Source organism: Musca autumnalis, unplaced genomic scaffold (genome assembly GCF_047663935.1).
Source record: "Musca autumnalis isolate F117 unplaced genomic scaffold, ASM4766393v1 scaffold_5, whole genome shotgun sequence".
NCBI lineage: Eukaryota > Metazoa > Arthropoda > Insecta > Diptera > Muscidae > Musca > Musca autumnalis.
The window spans coordinates 9435587-9459088 of record NW_027412088.1 but is presented as its reverse complement, the minus strand read 5'-3'; the positions used below and the strand labels follow the sequence as shown (position 1 = coordinate 9459088).

Sequence of the window (23502 nt, the reverse complement as noted above, 5' to 3'; positions counted from 1 at the left end):
TTCTTTGTATTATTGTTTTATACAAATAATAAATGCATTTTATTTATTCTGGGATATTTCGCAATGGCTTGCATTTTTATTGCATTTTGTTTTATACAAATAATAAATGCATTTTATTTATTCTGGGATATTTCGCAATGGCTTGCATTTTTATTGCATGTTTACACTGACTAAAAATGCAATCCGAAGAGTGCCTTTAAATTCAATCCAAAACACTACATCAAAAGCTGTGATTTGGATCGAAAATGGAGTGCATCCTAGCTGTGTGCTGTGGAAGCAAAATGGAGTGCAACCTAGCTGCGCGCACCCTTGTAAAATTCATAAGTGAATTCATAGAAAAAGATGTACTTCAACGGCACTTGTACTGTACACTTGTAGTGATTCAACTGCATCCGCGGATGCAAACTTTTTGCTGGGCAGAAAGTTTAAGCACTCCATTTTGCTTTCACAGCACACAGCTAGGATGCACTCCATTTTCGATCCAAATCACAGCTGTTGATGTTGTGTTTTGGATTGAATTTAAAGGCACTCTTCGGATTGCATTTTTAGTCAGTGTAAACATGCAATAAAAATGCAAGCCATTGCGAAATATCCCAGAATAAATAAAATGCATTTATTATTTGTATAAAACAGTAATACAAAGAACTTTATTATATACATAAACACAAATTAAAAAAGTTTCCACTAAATTCAATCACATTTGAATTTACTTTTTCCGTTTTCCAATTAATCCAAGCGCATCTGATTTTGCTTCATCATCCTAATGGTTTTTCATGTTGCCTTCCCATCACTAGTTCAGCTTTCGACATGGACTCCACTCCACTGAAAATTTCCGTCTCGTGAATTACCGCAAAAATGTTCGCAACTTAAGTTTTTATTTCTTTATTTTATAACAAATTCTTAGAAATGTATGCACTCTCTCTTATTTTTATAATAAATGATTTCGCCAGCGGCGTGTAGGGATCAACTGCTTTTTTTTTTTGTAGGGATCTCTAAAGCATCTGCTTATAAATTGTATCCAACGGAGTGCATTTTTCATAACTGCGTGTGGAGTGCATTGAAGGATGTTGTGAAATCATAACTCCACATGCACAACTTCCAAAATTTTTTGCTGGGTGGGTATAGTTTGCCAGGGACTGAATTCTTGTTATATGAAAATCTGAAATGAAAAATATTTCCTTTATATTTTTTCATTTGACAGTTTTCTCCGTTAGTCCCAATTTACATTAAGCGAGTTTACTTGCGGCAATTGTCAGTTTGTGGATGACAGAGGGTGTTGAGAGGCAAAGGGTTACCATATAGCTCACCTCTCTCTCCATCAAACTGACAATTGCCGCAAGTAAACTCGCCTAATGTAAATTGGGACTTATAAAAGTTTTCATAGAAACAGAATTTAGGCCCAGCTCTACTTCAGTAACCCTTAAAAAATTAATAACGACTAGGCAACTCTAAAAAACAATCAGCTGTGGTTTTTTTTTTGAAATAACTGTAAACGCGTGATGTGTTGGTAACGCGTCCCTCATTCTATTTGTTTTCATCAACGTAAAATTGCAAATTTATGAATTTACTTGTATTTATTGTTGTAAACGCGCCCTGTCAAAACTAATTGATTATTTTCTTTTTAATATGATAATTTGCGATCATCGTATCCTTAATGATCGTATGTGGTTCTTCGGTTATTTGTCACCCAAAAGAAAACAAAACAACTTAAAATGTGGAGATTTTCATTTATTGGAATAACTCTCAATCAACTTCGGCGTGTGGTTTTTCGGTTTTTTGTAAATTAAAATCCGCGACTGTCGTCTCCTCAATGGTTGTATGTTGTTTTTCGTTGTTCGTCCCATTTATCGCGAAAGTGAATTTTGAATAAATGCCTTCTTAACCCCTCCAAAAGAAAACAAAACTTAAAATGTGGACCATTTTGTTTATTTCCCTGGACTAATTCTCAAAGAACCCATATCCAAATTCAATTCATTCAAGATATCATTCTGCGCTGGACCTTGTGAGGTAAGATTAGCAATAACCTGTTGAATTTCGGGACAACCTTCACAGGCATTACGGATGGCTAAAATACTCCATTCTTTCATTACTGAAAATAAATAACAACAACAATATGATTAACGTCTGATACATTATAGAATAAAAACTACTGTCCAACTTACATGGATTACGCGCATCCATATTCGTGCACTCAAATAATGCCGGCATTAGTTGAGTATCCAGACAATAGCCTTTGTTTGTGGGATTTTTATATAACAAATTTGCCACACATCTCACCAACAAGGTTTTCAATTCATAGGAAATTTCCGTTTGGAAATCTGCTGATATACCAGATGATGGTGCAACCTCCTCTAATTTGTTCATTGGTGTAAATATATTCTTTTCCATTTCCTTGCCCACCTGGACCAGACATCTCAACAGACTGGATACATTTAAGAACAATGAATGATCCGTGGCATAGAGTTGGGAATATGTCTCAGACCCTGAAACCGAGGCAATACATTGCAATAGAGCATACGCCTCTCGTGGTTTCATGCGATCTACTTCTTTCAATGAAGACAAACGTAAAATGCAATCTGATTTTAATTTAAACTCCTTCGATATGTGCTGCAACAGGAATGTGTGTACTTGACCGTTGGGACTGTCATGTGACAAATAGTTTAGCAAATAATCCAGAAATGCCAACTTTTCCTCTGTTTCTAATTGGGCATATGACCTCACACAGCTACGTCCATCCTTCACTAAAAATTCTTCAAATATGAAGTGTAAAAATTCAAACTGTAACGGACATTTCTGTTCCAGAATTTTTCGCCAAACATTAACGACAGCTTTCAAAACGTGGGGATAAGGAATCAAAGCCTCTCCTTTGCACTTAACGACATTATAAACAATCATAAGGCTTATATCGACATTAAGATCCAAAAGCTTTTGCTGATCGCAACATCTGTGTAAAATTGCTGAACCATGATAGTGCCAAATAAGTGCTTGAGTTTCCTCATTATTGACAATGACATTTGCCATTAATTGCCATGTTACGGTCTTAACTTGTTTGTGTAACTCCTCATCACCATAATAGTCAGTGTTGAATAGTAGTTTGTGTAGAAATTCTTGTAAATATTGATTTGTGGCTATTAAACACTGCACTGGGAATCCGCGAGCACAAACATTTCTCAAGTATCTTAAGTTTTCCACCAGCTCGGTGTGGTTATTTTTACAATCTTGTTGTTGTAGACATAGTAATTTGTTAATACGTTCGGTAATCTCTTTTTCTTGTTCACTGTAATAGGGAAATTATTAAGAAATTGAAGAAAACATATTTTTTTTTATTTGGTGGAGAATACGTACCACATTTTTTGAGTGTCTGCTTCTTCTTCGATGTGTGTGACAATCAATTGTAAATGATAACGCAGAATGTAAACAATACTATTAAGTTGCCACCAAACAAAAAAGGTTGTCTAATGGGGAGAGTAGCCAAGAAATGGAATAAAATTTTCTTTTTTTCCAGATGTTGGATTAACACCAGTCCCGAGATGATATTTCTCACATTTTTACTGCCGACCAAGGCAATGGTATCATTGTAAGGCTGTAAAGATTTTGATTGCAACTAGCCGGGGTTAAAAAATTTGGACCGGCGAAAGTCTTAAATTTTTGATCGAGGAGGATTTAACCGCGTTCCCGGCGTTGAACCCCATCCACCCACATAAACGTCTAATTTTTTAAGGAAATTTAACTGCGGGCTTTCTAATGGTACCCATAGTGCCTTGGGCGGCTGTAAAATATAGAAACAAAATTATGGGTACTTGAAAGCCTAGATATCAGGAAGTATGGCTTCTGCAATATAAAAATGATGTTGTTGTAATGAGGACCCCAACGATAATCTGTGCTAAGCACATTAAAATTTATTTATTTTTTTATTTTTCTAATATGATCCTTGTCCTATTTGGCCGGAGCTGTTCACATCGTGAATATGTCGGACAAGACCTTCAGGTATTTCTTTCACGAATTTTAAAAATGTTCGCATAGGTGCAGTTTAAGCGATGTTCGAGGATAGTTTCCAAATTTTCATCGTAGGTGGTCTCTGTGACTAACAAGGTACATCGCAACACTACATCACACATAAATCAAGTACGAAAGGAATGACTACAATAATTAGTTGCGCTTCCAAAATGGACTATGCCGGTCCATTCCTTCAAATACCTCCTTTGACAAATATTATTTGTCAAATTAGATAAGCCGTAAAAATTAAAATTCAGAGCACACATGACCGAAATGTTTGTTGGGCAGTGATATTTTCATATTAATCAGTAGTGGGATTCTGTAACTCATTTTTGCTGTTACCGACAAAAATCGGTAAAATTTAATCGCAAGATTATGACTAAAAACATAAAGAAAAGTTGGCATCAATGTTTGTGTCGGTAGAGGCTAGCGACTACTTTTTATTCATCGTTAACTTACCGAAAAATTTCGTTAATTATCGAAATTATAAGCATTTTAATTTTACCGACAATTATCGATAACAGCAAAAATGAGTTACAGAATCCCACTACAGATGATGTTTTTGGGCTAGGTCAGCTTGTACATTTTAACGTTTTTAAAGTCATAGTCGGTTGGCTGATTACATGATATTTAGTTGAAAAAAGGGTAGATGATTAGACATGACTAATTCGACTTCATAACACTTCACGCAATGATTTCCAAACTCAAAAAGTTATTATTTTCTCTTGTTTGTATTTCAGATGTTAAATGGAAATATATATTAAAATGATTTACTGGAAAGCTTCATCAAAAGTAAACACCCGAGAATTATTCTTATACCTATAAAATAAAAGCAATAAAGTTATTTATCAGACAATATTTTAGCAAATTTTACTTACTATTGGGTAATGTTTAATGCAGTGTAGTGTGTGACCTCTGAAGTTCGCCAATACTGTTTACTTGAAGATTTTGTTGTGTATTGGAATCTCTTCCACCAGAAGCCATTATCGATTCCATACGGTGACTAGTTTCTCGCATTACACCCGTCAGTTCAGTGAAATCCGGCAAGTCGAGTGTGAGATGTGCCGAAAATCTCTTATATACTGATGACTTTGTATTATCCTTTTCCGTTTTACCTCTGATTTCTTCATATTTCAATTGCTGCTTTAGAAATATTGAATTTTTCACCATATCTTGAATATTAGCAAATACTGCACTTGATGCCTCAATATCTTTCATCGAGCGGACAGCATATTCCATATCGAAGCAATGTCCTTGCAAATCCTTTTGTAATTCTATGACTTCTATTCTTTTATCGAGAATGGGTTGCAATACTTTTCTGACATGTTCTTGGATTCTGTAAAATGCCAGTGAAGGATCATTTGCTACAATGTGAATGTTTTCCGAGAGCTTCTCTGATGATTTTCTAACTTTTACTGTTAAATCGGTATTTTGTGTGGACATTTTAGGATTATTTGCCATATTTCCTTTGTGTGAAATGAAAATTGCTACAACTATTTTTTTTTCGCAAACCGAATAGTTATTTGCGTTCCAAATGTTACGAATAAACAAACAGAGTAAAAAGCAGAATAAAAGTGGGCGTAAAGCGAACTAACGATTGTATACGAACGACAAAACATAGGGAAAATAGCAAACAGCTGATGACTTGACAACGGAGCCGTTAGAAATTGTGGCCACCGGCGGCTTAAACTAATGTGAAAAAATGGTATAGCCGCATTTCCACCAAGTGAGTTCAAGAGCTCTTTGACACAGTCACTGTCATTTTGCCGGACGACAGCATTTCGCAGGAAAAATTGTTATCGTAGTAGAGTTAGTGGCTCCTTGCAGGTTCTGGAGCAGGCTTTTTATTTTATTTATCTTTGTCTTTCTTTGCTGCAATGTTGTTTTTCATCATAATTAATTTATACACATATGTATTTTGAATCTCTATTTTAACTAAGTCCATATTTACATTAGGCAATTTTCCTTGCGGCAATTGTCAGTTTGATGGAGAAAGGGATGAGGTATATGGTAACCCTTTGCCTCTCAACACCATCTCTCACCTACAAACTGACAATTGCCGCAAGGAAAATTGCCTTAAGTAACCCCCCGTTTACACATGCAAGTGACAGTTCGAAAAATACCAATACACTCACACATATTCACTGCCACACCAACTAACAACCTCACTGCCGACAAAATATCATTGTCAGTAATCAATGTAAGTGCTTTGAAAGTAACTTCAATTTTTTCCGAACGTTTACACATGCAAGTGTCAGTTCGAAAAAATTGAAGTTTCGACTATAATATGTATACACAACTGCCTGCAAGTTACTTGCATGTGTAATCATTGGGTAAGTCCCAAATTACATTAGGCGAGTTTACTTGCGGCAATTGTCAGTTTGAGGGAGAGAGAGGTGAGGCATATGGTAACCCTTTGCCTCTCAGCCCCCTCTCTCGCCTACAAACTGACAATTGCCGCAAGTAAACTCGCCTAATGTAAATTGGGACTAAATATGGACAGAGTTCGTAAAAATATACGGTCTGTTCCAAAACTGCAAGAATCTACTAATTTTTACTATTTTAGTTTCTAGTAGGTTCTGGAACGGAGCAATGCAATTGTACTTTTGGCAGTAGCGGAATTCTGTAACTCATTTTTCGAGTTACCGACAAAAATCGGTAAAAATATTTGAGAGTTAATCAGCGAAAATAGCAACATAAAAGTTAGAGGTGACAATCAGCTGTATTTTTCTTTTTTTGTAAAATGGGTTTTCAAAATTTCCTACCATAAAATACTTCTTTTCATCCTAAACGTGTGAGGACGGTCAAAATGTATTTATGTTTTTCCTGGGAAATTTTTTAGAACGACCCTATTATTCCATATTTTCGTTGACATTTTATTTTCAATAACAACAATAGGTGTGTTCGTTTAACTTCTTGTAAACGACTAAAGGCCTCGACACATAAGAAGCATGCTTGCTGAGGTCAGATGTGATAAAAGACTTAAGATCAAGTTCGACCTAATAAGAATATTTCAGAATCACATTTGAATTAAGTAGAACTTGGTATTTAGTCATTCACCAGATATGACTTAAGCAAGAATGCCATGCTTCTTATGTGTCGAGGCCTTTAGGTCTTTTTCATTGTACTGTAGAGTAAACGAACATTAACAATTTGTACAAATTTTGAGTAAACAAACACAAATAATGTTGTTTTTGTTAGTTGTTGTAATTCATGAATCTACCTTATATAAATGTGCCTTGGCTGGACCTCTAAAAATCAATTAAACCCCAAAGACATAGAACAAATAAGACTAGACAAAATGCATGCAACAAAAAAATGTGTACGAAACTATGTATAGAAACATTACCCTTAACAGGTTGCAGTTAATTCAAAATCGCAACCAAGGAGGAACATTTCATGTAATGGTATCAGAAACGAAATCTATGAATTCAAGGATCTATTCAAGAATAATTCCATGTCAATTGGATCGGTAAATTCGGTAAAACACGTAAAAATGTATAAAAGAAAAAAATGTTATTTCACCATAAATGGTCTGTTCCTTTACTTCTGAAAATGGTAAAACCGACAAAAGTAGTAAAAGTTGAAAACTGCTCCCATATGAATTGTATGGTGTCTGAAGTAAAGGAACGATTTCGAGTAAAAAGTTGTAAAACTTGAAGATTCTTGAACGTAAAGGAACAGGGCTATAGTAACATAACATTGGGGGTTATCATGAATAAAATTTCCCCGTTAGTTTTGTCTTTCCGCCGTTGCAACTTAAGGGAGAAAGTGAAATAATTTACGGGGAATTGCCGTTCATGATAACCCCCATTATGTTAAATTCAAAAGTCATTCACTGAAGAATGATAGCAAAGAATATCTTGTTGTATTTAAGTCTTTGTAAACGCCTAATGCTTGGTTTACATTTACGAAATCCACTCGATTTCAACTGTCAAATTCATAGGTTAAACGTCAAATTAAATCCAGATGAGATTTCATTTGACGTTTGAGCTATGGAATTGACAGTTGAAATCGAGTGGATTTCGTAAATGTAAACTTAGCATAAAACAACTGTTTATCTGATATGGCTTGTGTGAAGCGACAACCCTGAGCACAGCACGTTGTAAACAAAAACATTGTGGACAACAATTCTACTGAGGAGGGGAGTAGCAGTTTCAGATATTAATTCTTAAATCTTTAAAAGAAACATGTCTCCCAATTATCAATGCAAAAAGTTGGACAAGAAACAGAAGCGCTGTGTTGCAATAATACAAAATGAGTGCAAAATTGAAGCTGTGACTGATGGTGTTTCCAAAAATGTGGCTATTCTCAATGCCGGCTTGTCTACAGGACTGACAGAAGAAACAGTTCTGGAGACTGTTGAGAAATTTGGAAAAATAACCAGACTATTAATGCTGCCTAATAAATCCTATTGTTTTATGGAGTGTTCTTCTATAGATGATGCTCAAAATATTGTTAACAATATGCATGGTATTTCTAAAATTGGCCAGAAGGAAGCAGTTGTATATCTGAGTTATTTTGCGGAACTTCCACAGGCTGACGATTCAAATTGGCTTAAACCTTTACCGGAAGGTTTGGTTATAATAAATGAGTTTGTAACAGAAGAGGAGGAGCAACGTTTATTGGAGGCAATAAAAATGGATAAGGAAGAAGTGGATGCTGCTCTCAAACATCGTAAAGTTAAACATTTTGGTTACGAATTCATTTATGGACGTAACAATGTTGATCCCAGCAAGCCATTGGATAGTAAAATTCCTGAAGAATGTGATGACTTTTGGCCTCGACTAGAGTCCATAAGCAACGATCGCAATTTTAATTTTGAATGGCATGTTCCCGATCAACTGACTGTTAATGCATATGAACCTGGACAAGGAATACCGCCACATGTTGATACCCATAGTGCCTTCTTGGATCCCATACTTTCTTTGTCATTGGAGAGTGATGTTGTCATGGAATTCCGTAAGGGTTTAGAAAAACGCTCAGTTCTATTACCACGCCGTTCTTTGCTTATTATGTCTGGGGAATCACGTTACGATTGGACTCATGGTATAACACCGCGTATGTTGGATGTTGTTATGACTGCCAATGGCAACTTGTCTACCCGCCGACGTTCAAAACGTACATCATTAACTTTTCGCAAGCTAAGGAAAGCCCCCTGTAATTGTAATTTTCCATTGCTTTGTGATACTAAACTGGATGCATTAAAATCCTCAGAGTCTACCATTGAAACAGACAAAGCTGCCCTTTTGGAAGAGAAAAACGTCCATAATGTTTACGATCATATTGCCGAGCATTTTAGTGAGACAAGACATTCCCCATGGCCTCAAGTTGCAGATTTCCTAAAGAGTTTCCCTCCATCTTCTATTTTGCTAGATGTTGGGTGTGGTAATGGTAAATATTTGAATTGTAATCCACATCTTCTTAACATTGGCTGTGATCGTAGCAATGGTCTGCTAAAGGTTTGCTCTTCTCTAAACTACCAAACTTTCCGGTGTGATTGCATTTATGTTCCGGTGAGGTCTTACAGCGTTGATGGTTGTATAAGCATTGCAGTTATACATCATTTAGCCACCAAGGAAAGACGTCTAATGGCCGTAAAGGAGCTTGCCCGAATCTTGAGGCCATCTGGAAGAGGTTTAATCTATGTCTGGGCCAAAGATCAAAATGCCAATAATAAAAAATCCTCTTACTTGAGACAAAATAAATCGGTGAATAAACAAAAAGCCACCGAAGAACAACAACGCCAACAGACACAACAACAACTTGAAGAGAAAGCCAAAGAAGCTCCCGTTCTATTGCCAGTACATACAAATCGTACGGAATTTTTACAACAAGATGTTCTGGTGCCGTGGAAAGTGAAAACTCCGTCACAACAGAACGAAGCGGATAAATCGACATTTTTACGTTACTATCATGTTTTTGAGGAAAATGAACTGGAATCATTGATCGAAGAGGTGCATGATATTAAGCTGGTAAAAAGTTATTACGATCAGGGCAATCATTGTGCAATATTTGAAAAGATGGAAAGTGTATGAATTTTATTACATTTAGTGCTTGTATAATTAGAATAAATACAAACTTTTAATATTTGTAAATAAAATATTTTTAAAAATAAACATGATGATTAACTAAGTTCGCTACGATAGCTTGATATTCTGGCAGGTTTCAATATTATTCCATCGTTTTGTACTTACATTCGCGGACCACATTGGCGCCACATAGCTAACCACAGACCGCGGTATATGTGTCTAACAAGGTTATCTGCATCCTAAGTGCAGCTGGATAGGTACTTGACGACGTTGTTTCTATATCTCAGCTGTCAAATGTGACCTCTAGATTCTTGGGTAATTAGTGGTCGGAATTAAGTTATTATTACCAACCAATTATAACCATGTTATATCGTTCCAAAGATATAAATACGATATTATATTGAAAATAATCAACTGCTCTGTTCCAGAACCTGCAAGAAGCTACTACTTTTTACTACGATAACATTTTTTCCTTTATGTTATCGAAAAAAATAGTAAAAATTAGTTGATTCTTGCAGTACTGGAACAGACCATAATACCTTCAAAGCTCCAACTTCTATTATTTAATAAATGAATTTTTTGCATTATAATTTTCAAAAAATATGCAAAAATCCGATGTCTAGTTATCATTGACCAGGATATTCAGTTCAGCGCTTAACTCTGCCGTCCATGTGGTGAATAGAGTGGCCGTAAAATTAGTGGCAGAAATTTAAATATATCTCGCACGAAAAAAAGGTTGTTACATCGGTTAAATAGGAGTGCAGCCTTTTACAATGAAAGGGAGGGGACCCGATATCAATATCATACAATCATCCTCATACGTAACGATGTCAATGTCATCTGAAGAGGGTTAAATACAGGAAAGATAAAAATTAAACTGTCTCGGAGATGTCACCTCACCTTGGGGAACTACCTGTTTAACTCTATGGGACTTAGGCTTTTTATTTCTGAGTGTCATTTACGACATATAATTAATTAATTTTAAACTTGTCCGGAGTTAGTCTCCCCGATGCACGGTGGTCGAAATCACTGATCTAGCGGCGCGAAATTCATAACTTGCAAACGAATTGAGATACGTCACTGAAATTTTGCACAAACTCAGCTTGTACCTGTGGGTAATAATGGGCCAAATATGAACAATATCGGCTAATGTTTTGGTATAGCCCCCATATAACGGTACCTTCCGATTTTCGGTATTTTGAGGATTTAAGCCACAATTTCGCAGCAAATTAGCTGTAATTTGGTATTTAGGGTTCCTAGTGGTCACAAAATATTTCCACCAAAAATTATGAACATAGGTCCACGTTTTGATATAGCCCCCATGTAACCGTACCTCCCAATTTAAGGTATTTTGAATATCATGGCCACATTTTTAATTCAACTTGGCTGTAATTTTGCACTCCGTGTTCTTCTCACTGCGTATAAAATCTTCTTGCAAAACATTTTCAATACGGATTTATGTTTCGATGTAGTCCCTTTTATGGTACCCCCGATTCGTTGAATTTTTACTTGTTATCCCATATTTAATGACATATTTAGCTATAATATGGTATTATAGTGTCTCCGGGGGTAGAACTCCTCCTTGCAAACATTTCTCAAGATAGGTCCATATTTTGATTTAGCTCCCATACAAATGCACAGCTAAATTTGTATGAATTTCATGCAAAATCCCTTATTTTAAAAGTGCAGTCATCAAAAGATTTGCAAATATTTGCAGCCCGAATGTGGTTATTCAGTATCCAGAGAGTCCAATTTCATTCCCCAAAAAAAATCGGACCTAAGTTCGGCTAAGTTTACAAGATGCACTCTATGGAACAAGCGCGTACAATCCATAAAAACACTAAAAAAATGAATTTTTTGAAAATTTATTGCTATATAACTAAGTACCTCCAGACCCCAAACTAATTTTTATAATTTAAATCACACCCTCTGCTATTAATTAAAAATATATCTTGTCCATTTTCATTACGAATTTATTTAACATTTAAACAAATATGAAGTTAATTTTTTGAAACAATTTTTAAAAACTGATGCAACAAAAACTCTTGTATTTGATAGCGAATAACTGAGTGAATATTTACAACAACAAAAATGAAAAAACAAAATCTTTGTCTGCAAAGTGTCTTGATTCGATACAATGGAAAATATTTCGCAATTTTATAGTTCGATTTTTTGACTTTCGCGCCGCTAGATCAGTGGTTTCGACCAGTGTGCGATGTCCTCACATAGCGTGGTGTGTTTCATAGTACCAACGACTTTTGCTAAAGTCAGCGCCTTGTTCTGGTCGAGTCTTCAAATAATACGTGTGGGATGTCGTTCAGGGCGGGTGTAGTGCTGTGCTTACTGGGAGAAGTAAAGCCTCAAGAGTCTTCGCTATGAGTGTGAAACGGATCTGTACGATTCACCTTTTCTGGGATTCTTGTCTAGCTTCAGTAGTAGAACCATCCTGACAGTTTTCTAGACTTTGGGTACGATGTGGGTAGCTAGCGACAAGTTGAGACCTTAGTGAGATACTCAATTCTCCGCCCATCTAGCTGTTTTAACGTTACCTTGGAGATTCCCTCACGACCCAACTTTTCAGAAGACTTACCGTTCCAAATTACATTTGCAACATCATCCATATTGTAATTTGTTGTGGTTCCTCCTCGGCAGAAAGGGGTCTAAAGCGAAGTATTAGTTCTTTCTTTGCACTGTCACTATTCTACAAATTGTCGATTAAAACCTGGGCATCTCTTCGAATCAGTCAGCATTGCCAGAGTAACATAACCGTTGACCATAACTCTTCAGATGATCTAGCTACTTGTTTTCACCAGTGTCAGCTCTATTACATTAGATTCACTGTTGTTGACTCGACAAAGCTCCTCATGGCAACGCGATGCTGCTAGTGATAATGGATAGGTTTTCGAAATGGACCGAACTGATACCACTCCGAAAGGCCACAACGGACGGTCTAATTGAAGGGTGTAGAGAGAGGATAATCTCTAGATATGGTGTTCCAAAGAGGATTATTACAGACAATGGGGCACAATTTACAAGTCGCCAGTTTGAGAAGTTTCTGCGCGAGATGTGTATAGAGCACCAACTCACAGCACCCTATACACCACAAGAAAACCCAACGGAGAGAACGAATCGCACGGTAAAAACCATGATCACACAGGTATCCCAACAACAACAAATAAATGGGACGATGTGTTGCCCGAGATAATGTTGGCGATTAATACTAGTGTCACGGAATCGACCGGATACTCTCCTGTTTTTTTTGACCCAAGGTCGGGAATCCAGATTACCCCAAGCGCTATATGATCAAGTGACTGCAGGAACAGGTGCACGAGTCGTCGAACCGGAAGAACGGGCCCTAGACTTAAAGGAAATATTTGGAATTGTCCGACGCAACCTTGCCAAAGCCTCACAAAGTCAGAAACGACATTACGATTTGCGTCGTCGGAAGTGGAAACCGAAAATTGGAGAAAAAGTGTTGGTGAGGCTACATCCTCAACCAAAAGCCGTGGATAATTTTGCGGCGAAACTAGCACCAAAGTATGGTGGGTCCTTCATTGTAGAACGTTATCAATCACCGGTGATAGTAGTGGTACGGGCAAATGATATAGATGTGCGGGTAGTCCACCTTAATGGGATAAACAAATATTTCGAATAATTGAGAAATGATCGTAACCGCCACGAATAATAAGAGCAAAACAAAACAAAACTAACCTGTAGTGTAGTCTACCTGAATAATAACACAACGAGGCCGTAAGAAGAAATTTAGTTAATTTAAGAATACAAAAACAAAACAGAGTAATTCCACACAACACCATAGAAAGTTAATAATTAAAATGGAAGACAGTCCAGCCACGAAAAAATTTAAGGAGGCGAAGAGAAAGTTTCGCGCTCATATGGAGAGGGTAGAGACGTCGTGCCATTTTCATCGAGGATGACGAGCGGGCGAGAACCAGTCGGTTTTCAAGACGATTTAATCGTGCAACACCAAATCCCAGACCAACACCCAAGGAGGCATCCCAAATCTTCTTTCGGGTACACGAAGACGAAAATAATATACAGATGGAGAATGGGGAACCCCCGGAGAAAATTCCCAGTGTAGAGAAAGAAAAGACAGCTTCTTCACACGTTAATGAGGCGTCCTGCAGTAGTGAACAGACACCAAGAACACCGAAATACGGAATATACAATGAGTCATTACACACCAGTGAAGGCGGGACGAGTCCATGCACGCCATCCACATCGGTAAATTCCGACGTTCCTATTACGCCGGGCAAAGCGTATCTATACGATGGAGATGAAGAAACCACCTTGCCTCACCATAAGTCCGAGTCCAGTGAGGACTCCGCCTCGACCATCGATTCGGATGACTGAATGTGGCAAAATCTGTATGGCTTCGACAAAAAAACAATAGACCAGCTGTCGACATCACCCTTGCCACCGCGCAGTCCGCCATCACTCGATTCGGACGACGAAAGCTACCACCCACCACCTCGAAAAGGAGTTGGATTTGTAAATCAAATAGATCGTGACTACAGGTCTTCGTTGTATTGAGAGAACAGTATCAGTCAAGTTATTTATATCCTATATGGCAAAATCATCTACGCTAGCAATACGAGAGGGAGAAATTCCTCAAGATAGACAAGAAATTCCAACGGAAGTAGAAAGCGACCCGTATGCATACATGCCCAATTTGGAACCACTCTACCACGATAATGCAGGAATTTCCGTTGGGATACCGCAGCACGAAACTACAACCAAGGAGGAGGTAGAGAGAACCGAATTCCTCGAGGAAAATTCTATTGTGACCGTGTCAGATAGCCCCAGTTGTGGGTGGTGGAACGATTGGCACAAAACAGTTGGGGCAAGTCCCCCTCCACCTATTTCTGGCTCGCTGGATGAATCGTCGTCAATATCTGATCCGTATATCTTTAAGAGCCAAAGCCTCGGGGAGTCAGTGATGCCGGAGATCAACTGGAATAGTAATGTAACGGAAACTACATGGGGTCAGCCTAATCGCCCACCCTCCCCGGAAGGGTTATCATCGTCGTCTTCATCATCATCGTCGTCATCCTCGACATCGGCAGTGGGTAATATATCTGCATCAAATATCCAAAACAATCATCACCAACATCGGCCCCAGTCGGTGCAAATCCAGTCCTGGGCGGGAACACCTCCGTACTACATACGGACTCGGGCAGAGAAGACATAGAAGAAAGATGGCAGCCGCTTATTGACAACGAAGACAAAGAACAGGCAAACATAAATTCTGCGCCTAGCGCAAGCGAAATAGCTACGCCCCTTAATTCGCAGACATTATCAGCCAATAATGCCGGGAATGATCCATGGAAACCAGTCCACGAGGCCAATTACTCCGCTACGATAAAAGAGGTCATAGAAAAATTTAGCCGCCAATGTAAAAAAGGACAAAGGGCAAGAAAACTACTACGACGTGGAGGAGATCAATATAGGATAAACGTCGTAGCCAACGGCAACGTGACAGTCTTCCGTCGCTTCTCTGTCTAGGCCTTTCACATTGCAACCATTTCACCCCAGATGAAATAACTTGGCAAGTGTGGAGGTGAGAAGGTGCTTAAAGTTTATTCATGCTTCCGGCCGTTTAGAAATTAACAGTCCAGAGACAGCGAAAATTGAAAAACACAAAAATCAGGGGAGGAAGGGAGGTCCTGTAATGATCAAAAGTCGTGGCTTTGTTTTTGCCGTACAGTTGAATAAAGTATGTTTAAGTTATATTATATTCTATTGTAAATTATATTGAATTGCTATTGTTTAAAAAACAAATACATAAATATAACTCTATGCATTTATAAGCTAAATTATTTGAATTAACGGACAAATGGATCACCTAGTGGCAATGGGAGGCCCTAACCAACAGCAAAACAAACATCGGTAACCCTGGCGGAAATTAACAGAACTAAATAACGTCAGCATACAATCAGCTGTGTTGAGAAGATGACCAGCCACCGCCACCGGGTATAAAAGGAGGTTGCAAACAGACAATCGGGGCAGTTGTCTGTTGATGGCTGGTGTGCCAAGTGGGGTTTACAACGTTCACTTGGCAAATTGTAGGTGTAGTTTATTAGTAGTTCTGTCGAGTTGAGTGGGGTTTATAACGTTGCCCTCGGCTAAACAGAAAATAGTTGCGTTGTGTTTTAGAGTCAAGTGGGGTTTAAAGCGTGCCCTTGGCTTTAGGCACATTGTGTAGTGTTGTTGTTTAGAGTCAAGTGGGGTCTATAACGTGCCCTTGGCTTTAGACATATTGTGTAGTGTTGTTGTTTAAAGTCAAGTGGGGTTTACAACGTACCTTGGCTTTAGGCATATTGTGTAGTGTTGTTGTTTAGAGTCAAGTGGGGTTTACAACGTGCCCTTGGCTTTAGGCATATTGTGTAGTGTTGGTGTTTAGAGTCAAGTGGGGTTTACAACGTGCCCTTGGCTTTAGGCATATTGTGTAGTGTTGGGTTTAGAGTCAAGTGGGGTTTATAACGTGCCCTTATCTCTAGGCATATTGTGTGTCGGTGTGTTTGAAATCAGGAGGGGGATTTCCGTGCCCCTGGCTTTAGATACCTATATCCACCGGTGTGGCGCCACTTTGCCGCCAACGTCCTTTGCCGTGCCGAATCCGTCGCAACAGTCATCACCAGCTATCCTCGTCGTCAATATTCCTCCCCGTCAACATCCACCGCCCGCTGCCGTGCTAAACGCCCTACCATCAGTATCTACCCTTGTAAAGCTCAAACTTCGTTCCAGCCGAAAGGCCCTACCCCGCATCATAATAGTGTTCATTATAGTGTTGTGTCAAATGTATTTAAGTACTAATCAATAAAGTGTTTATAACGTTTTTGAAAGAAAAGAATAATTGTGTGTCTTTCCTCTCTCTAATGCCCTATACCAAATAAATTCTTGTGACGACCCTGGCCCCGCTGAACCTACCCCAGCTTCAAAGTGAAAATACGTCGTCACTTCGGGCATTCTTTTTGAACTTTCTGAAACTAGGTCAATTAGCTTTCCAATGAAGTTAGGCCGCCTGTTTATGGGCTTGAAACCTGGAGTACAGTATTAATAGGTAACTACACACCTAACTGCTATCCTCATACATTCCAGGCTTAAGCGAGATATACATATGGTCCCATAAGAAAGCTTGTCAGCCACGTCCACATCGGGTGTGACCATTCCTCAGAACTTTGTAATCATATCAACGCTGTAAGTTGCAGTTATTGTTGAGTTTGGGTTGCTGCACCGCCCAAAACCAGAGATAAAGTCTAGTTTGAAGGTATTTATTCTAACGCCAAAACGTTTGCGGGATCCGCCAACATTGAAGGAATTCATTCTTCTTTTTTGCAATGGTGACGAACTATTGTCCCATGATAGTAAAAATATGCCACTATACCTACCATGAATATTTCAACATGACCACGGCAATACCTTTTCAAGTAAGTTACTTGATATTTTATTCTTCATTGATCCGAATTGACCTTTACCTTGTTGTATTAAAACACTGCACATTATATGTTAATATTTTTCGTTGATGATGTATATTTTGGTTTCGAATATTCTTTACAATGAATAATAAAGATTTTACAATAGTTTTATTTTTTTGGTTTTGTTATTCATTTTGTAAATGTGACACAAATACATACACATGGCTGTAGATGAGGGAGGGAGATAGTGGGGTTCAATATACATACAATGTTAAAACTTATAAACTAATGAAATTAGGATTTATATACGATACGCATATATAAGTATGTATGTATGTTTTCCCTTCTTTTTTTGATGGATATACACATTAAGGACAATCAATGAACATAAAATAATAAAAAAAAGGATTTTATAATACATAGAGAGGGAGAGAAGATTTTCTTTTGGTATGTTTAACATTTATTGTTAAGTTAATTGGACCATGACAATTGACAATTCCATTGTTTTTATTTTTGTAATTTAAAATATAATTTTTTTATTGGAACTCTGATTATAGAGTTGATTTATAGTTTTTTTTTATAAGTTACAATAGCTGTTTCTTTTATCTTTATGTAAAAAATAATTTTTATTTTAAACTATTTATTTAAACACAATTTGCAATTAGCTAATTTAAATATTAAATAGAAGTTTTTTAATAAAATGTAGATATGTTTTATTTAAATGTTATCTAAGAAAAAATAATAACAATTAATACATTTAAACAATTTGAAATATATACTGGAATCATAGACCAATAACAGATATGTCCCTAAAATAAAATATATGTATATATTCGTTATCTTAATAATTTATTTACAATAACCAAATTCCATATAATTGAGTTAATAAGTTGTATACATTTATTATTGTTTGTTTTTTTTTTTTTGTAATAAAAATATACCAATATTTCCATCAAACCATTTGCTTTTTATATACTATAATGATATCATAAATAAATATTTAATTCAATGTTAAATTTTTATATAAAACTTTTCTTTTTTTCTATATATATGAGCAATACCAATTACATTTTACCAAAATAATTTTTACTCAATCATAGCTTAGCATATACATATTTATTTCTTCTTCTTCTTCAAAAGGTGGTGTATTATACAAATTAAATATATTTTTATCTAAAATTGTCGCTTTGTAGCTAAATATATGTGGGTATGTGGATCTGTAGTCAATTTTTTATTCTTATTTTGTAGAGGATTTCTTTGGAGTTTTGTTTCTGTTTATTTTATATATAAGGTAAAGCTTACACCATTGTACCATGAAAGGGAATATTAATTCTCATCGGCAAATTTTGTCATAACACAAAGAAAAGTAAAAAGTTGAAAGAAAAAATAATAAATACCCAGAGTTATTAAGTTCCGTGAAGAGACCCTCTACTGATTATGTTAAAGAAGTCTCCTCGCCAAATTTATGTTTGATAGTTACATACCACAGAAGTTTACGAATCTGTCTTGGAGAAACTAAGCTGACCACCGACGTTGAACGACACCTTACATTGATGACCAATCCCACGCCAGCGGGTTCTCTCGTACCGGATTGACCCGGAACCAGGGAACATCCGAGTCCATGTCAGCGGATGGCACCTGTGTTCTGTGTTGACAGCAGCATATCCTGGAATGCCTGCTCCAGATTCTTTCAGTTTGTGCCGGGACGGAGGAAACCCCAGCACCAATATTTTTGTGCTCGGTTTGTCACATCCACGTCTTCACCCATATTCAATCTAAGGGGTTGCTCTGGACTTGCCCCTAGAGGGACTATGTCGCGGCATGCTGCGTAAACACCGCACCCAAAAGAGTCGTCATCGTCAGATTACTAAACTCCCCCGCAGTCCCCCCAACAGCAATCGCACACACAGCAATTAACACCAGCTGTTTTTGTTCCAATCCCAGAAAATGCATACTTTTTGCAATTTAATTGTGGACTTCATGAATCGGAAGAAGATCAAGGTCGCGGCGATGCAGGAAACCAAGCTCATCAACAACTGCGGCTTAAACACATATTTGTCGATGGTGCACTGATTCCGACTACTAACTACCCCAAAACACTGGGTGTAACGTTCGATAGCATGTTTAAGTCGTCCGCGCATGCCACAGCTATTTGCGATAAGATCAGAAGTAGGAACAAGTTGCTCAAGTCGCTGGTCGGCAGCACTTGGGGAGCTGACAAGGAAATCCTGTTGACCACCTACAATGCAATAGGGGTCTGTGGTAAGCTATGCGGGGCCGGCGTGATCTGCAAAGATTAGCACTACGCAGTAGAAGAAGATTCAAACCTGCCAGAATGCTGCCCTGAGGACTGCAACAGGGTGCCTCCTCATGACACCAGTGGACCATCTTCATGAGGAGATTAAGATTTTAGCGGTACACAATAAAATGTTGTCGATGCAGTACCTGCTTGGGTGTTATCGCAGTGAGCATCCCTGTCACGATTTAATGGACATGCTTCCTCCACCCAGGCACGTCAGGAGAGATCTTCATGATCTAGAGAGAGAGGTCCTAAGGTATAAAAGAGAACCTCTACACCAACGAGCTTATCAGGCAGGCTTGGATAGCATTCAAACTGTCATGGTTGCGCAGGCAGTACAGATATACTGTGTGAATGCCGTACTTGGAGACCACCCCTCATTCATCGCAGCAAAAGAACGGCAGCTGCCAAGGCAAACACGAGTGGTTTTAGCCCAGTTAAGATCCGGACGATGAAGCCGCCTCAATTCGTATTGGGCCCGAATTGACGCCACGATACCCAACACCTGCCCAGCATGTGGATTGGGACCACACGATACACTGCATTTGTTTAGCTGCCCAGCTAACCCCACTCACCTGTCTCCTGATTCCTTATGAACGCAACCAGTCCAGGTTGCAGAATTCTTGAATCTGGATGCAGAGGAACCTGATAACTGAAATAATACACGAACCAACACATTTGCGTTGCTACAACAACAACAACTACGGCTTACAGCGTTGTAGTGGTTACAACGTACTGAGGAAGGATAGCACCAGAAGTGGAGGTGGGGGATTAGCTTTCCTATGGCACTAGTCTCTTCAATACAGACCTATCTCGTTTGAGACTAACTCTAATGACCCTAACATGGAATGTGTGGGGGTGACAGTCAAGTGTGGAACTGCCGAGATAGAGCTGCTGAACGTATATATCCCGCCGGTAAATAGCTGTATCTCAGGCTACGAGCCTCACTTTAACCCGCTTTTGGAAGGTCATAACGGTTTGTTCTTGGGGGACTTTAACACGCATAATGAGATGTGGCATTCGGTTCTTAGAAACGACCAGAGGGGTACAGCACTGCCTGAGCAGATTGATAGCTCTACGTTTTGCTCGGTCAATGAGGACGCCCCTAACAGAATTAGAGGTGAGTGTCACAGTTCGCCAGACATAACCACCATGTCACCTGGTCTGACAAATACGTCACCTGGCAACCTATCATTCCTCTTGGATCACACCATCTCCCCATAATTGTCTCCATTAGCAGACCGCCGATTTCATCACCTCTGAACACCGCACTTTCGTCAATCATGGAAAAGCTGATTGACCTAGTTTCAGAGAGTTCACCAATCACCGTTTCAGAGATCTCCTCCCGGGTAGCGGAAAGGACGTTCCAAGACATCATCATTGCTACAGCCGCTCGCCATAGAGCTGCTGGACGAATACCCGAAGTCAGACCAAACTGCTCAGCAGAAGCGACAAGATTAGCAAATGAGTTTGATGAGCTCCGTCGAGCCAAACCCAATGACCTTAGAGTCAGGGATCTGACTCTGGAAGTTAACAGGATGGTCGGCAAACATAAGCGGAACAAATGGTTAAGTCATCTGAAGAGTTGCAACGGTTAAGTCACCCTCAAACCCTGGAGGTAAGATAGGACCTCAGACACGTCTCATGACGTTACTTTGGGTGACCGAAAAGGTGCGCAAGTTATTTCAATCGACAGCTTGTCGAGCACCCCTGGAATGACAGGTCGAAGAGAAGAGTTCTACGGCGCATCAGATCTCTTCCTGATGATGTTGAGAATGCCATCAGGAACGCTAAAGCATCCAAATCATTGGGCCCTGATAGAATCTCCATGGTAATGCTGAAACACCTGGATGAACCGGGAGTGAAGTATCTCACTAAAGTTCTCAACTTGTCGCTAACCACCCTCATTGTTCCCGAAGTCTGGAAAATGGGCAGGGTGGTTCCGCCACTGAAGCCAGGCAAGGATGTCAGCAAAGGTGAATCGTATAGGCCAATTCGCTTATGTTGGGGCTTTACTCCTCCCCAGCGTCATTAATAGCTATCCAGTTGTCGTTAATCAGCATGGGTTCTGTTAGCAACACTAAAACATATCTGCACGTTATCTTCACAAATATGTATTAGTCGAGGACTCAACCAGAACAAGCCGTGAGATAGGACATTGTTGGCGACGCTCGAGGTTTCAAAAGTCTTTGAACGCCGTTTGAGGATATCGAGCATACTGCCCTCCGGCCAAGTTTGAAACGTCGGATAATCAATTATATGTGTGGAAGCCAGTCGTACGTGGAATTCAGGAACACGTAGTCGAAGCACCATAGAGTGAAATGACGAGTTCCTCGCGATAGGGGTGATATCTTTAGAACGTCTTAATTTCTATCCATTATTCTAATCAGCTCCATTATGAGCCGCGAACACAAGTACAACGCCATGTGACAATATTTAAACCTGGCAGAACGCCACCCTGATAACTGCAAAGGATGCCTCCTCAAGTCATAAGCTGACCATTTCAGGAGACGAAAATTCTTCCAGTACCACAACATGCTTTCTTTGCAGTACTTGTTCGGTTGCTACCGTGAGTGCCATCCTAATCATTGTATGGTTGATAGGACCCCCTAACAAGTTATTTCAACAGGGATCTTCATGATCTACAGCAGCCAAGATCACGTTAACATAACTACAACAACAACTTACGTTCACTCTATTCTCATCTACCGTGGTTTAGCAATGGAGAAAGCCTCTTGGAGAGACTAATGCACAAACTAGTATTTTGTAATGTAGTAATTTGTGCTGGAAAATGAACAAACAGACCCAATTTGCCGATGAGATTTAATTTTGTTTCAATTTTAACGGAACATAAAATCATTAACTATTTGATAAATAAATGTTCATGTTTTTTTTTTCTTTGGATTCAATATTTACACATAAATTTCATTTAAAAAATACAATTGATAAAATAGTTACTAAACTAGAATTTTTTTATTATTATTTTTTCTAATACTAACATCCCTATTTTCATTGTTTTTGGTCTCATTACAGTGTAAATATATTTGTATTTATTTATTAATATATATGTAGGTCCATAGCTAGGCTGGGTTTTTAAACATTTCCAAGCCAGTGTTTTTGGTGCATGCATTAAAGGTAGATAGTAACTATCCTGCAGATTGTGGTGGGTGGGTGGTAGGTATGTAGGTAGGTGATTCTTAGGTCCTATGCAAAGTGTGTGTTTCGGCTATGCGATATGATGATTTTCCTTATTTTGTTTTACTGTAAAGTTGTTCATGTTTGGCCCATTCTTGTTTTCTCTTTTTGTTTTTAAATTTAATAAACTATTTTTTTTAAATATTTAGGTTTGGAGACTTAATATTAGCTATGAATATACTTAATCATAGAATTCTACTTAATGTAAAATTAAATTAATTCGAAATAAAAAGTTTTGAATAAAGTTTCCATTTCTTTTAGTTAGGTTTAAAGCTAGTTTTTAAACAAATTAAAGCTTTTTTCCTAGATTTTTTTGGTTGTTTTAGTTTTGTTGTTGGTAAGATTTTCAGATTGTTGTTAGTTGTTGGTTTGGTTTCTTCTTGTGATAAAATAAACACCGAAACATTTATTTAAAATTCATTTGGAAATAGAAATTGGAAGGAATTTTTTAAAGAATCCTTAAGTAGTCTTGCTTGTTGTGTTGTTGTATTCCAAAAGTTTGAAGAGGTTTTTGTTGTTTTGAAATTGGAAGAGTATCTAAAGA

General features: G+C 38.2%; 3 protein-coding genes across 3 annotated transcripts; 1 reads left to right on the top strand and 2 right to left on the bottom strand.

The window, feature by feature from the left end:
• Positions 1-1707: 1707 nt before the first annotated feature.
• On the bottom strand, positions 1708-3417 carry LOC141387120 (ataxin-10). The gene is made up of 3 exons (XM_073956288.1): positions 3346-3417; positions 2163-3277; positions 1708-2089 (listed from the first exon to the last, which is right to left on the bottom strand). The coding sequence occupies exons 1-3, from the start codon at positions 3348-3350 to the stop codon at positions 1926-1928; spliced, it is 1284 nt and encodes a 427-aa protein (XP_073812389.1). The 5' UTR covers positions 3351-3417; the 3' UTR covers positions 1708-1925.
• Positions 3418-4708: 1291 nt separating this feature from the next.
• Positions 4709-5531, bottom strand: LOC141387123 (BLOC-1-related complex subunit 8 homolog). Its single transcript, XM_073956292.1, has 2 exons — positions 4875-5531; positions 4709-4815 (listed from the first exon to the last, which is right to left on the bottom strand). Exon 1 carries the CDS (start codon positions 5455-5457, stop codon positions 4888-4890), a length of 570 nt encoding a protein of 189 aa, XP_073812393.1. The 5' UTR covers positions 5458-5531; the 3' UTR covers positions 4709-4815; positions 4875-4887.
• A 2548-nt stretch (positions 5532-8079) lies between these two features.
• Positions 8080-10131, top strand: LOC141404939 (tRNA (carboxymethyluridine(34)-5-O)-methyltransferase alkbh8). Its single transcript, XM_073988787.1, has one exon. The coding sequence runs from the start codon at positions 8187-8189 to the stop codon at positions 10032-10034; it is 1848 nt and encodes a 615-aa protein (XP_073844888.1). The 5' UTR covers positions 8080-8186; the 3' UTR covers positions 10035-10131.
• The last annotated feature ends 13371 nt before the right edge of the window (positions 10132-23502 follow it).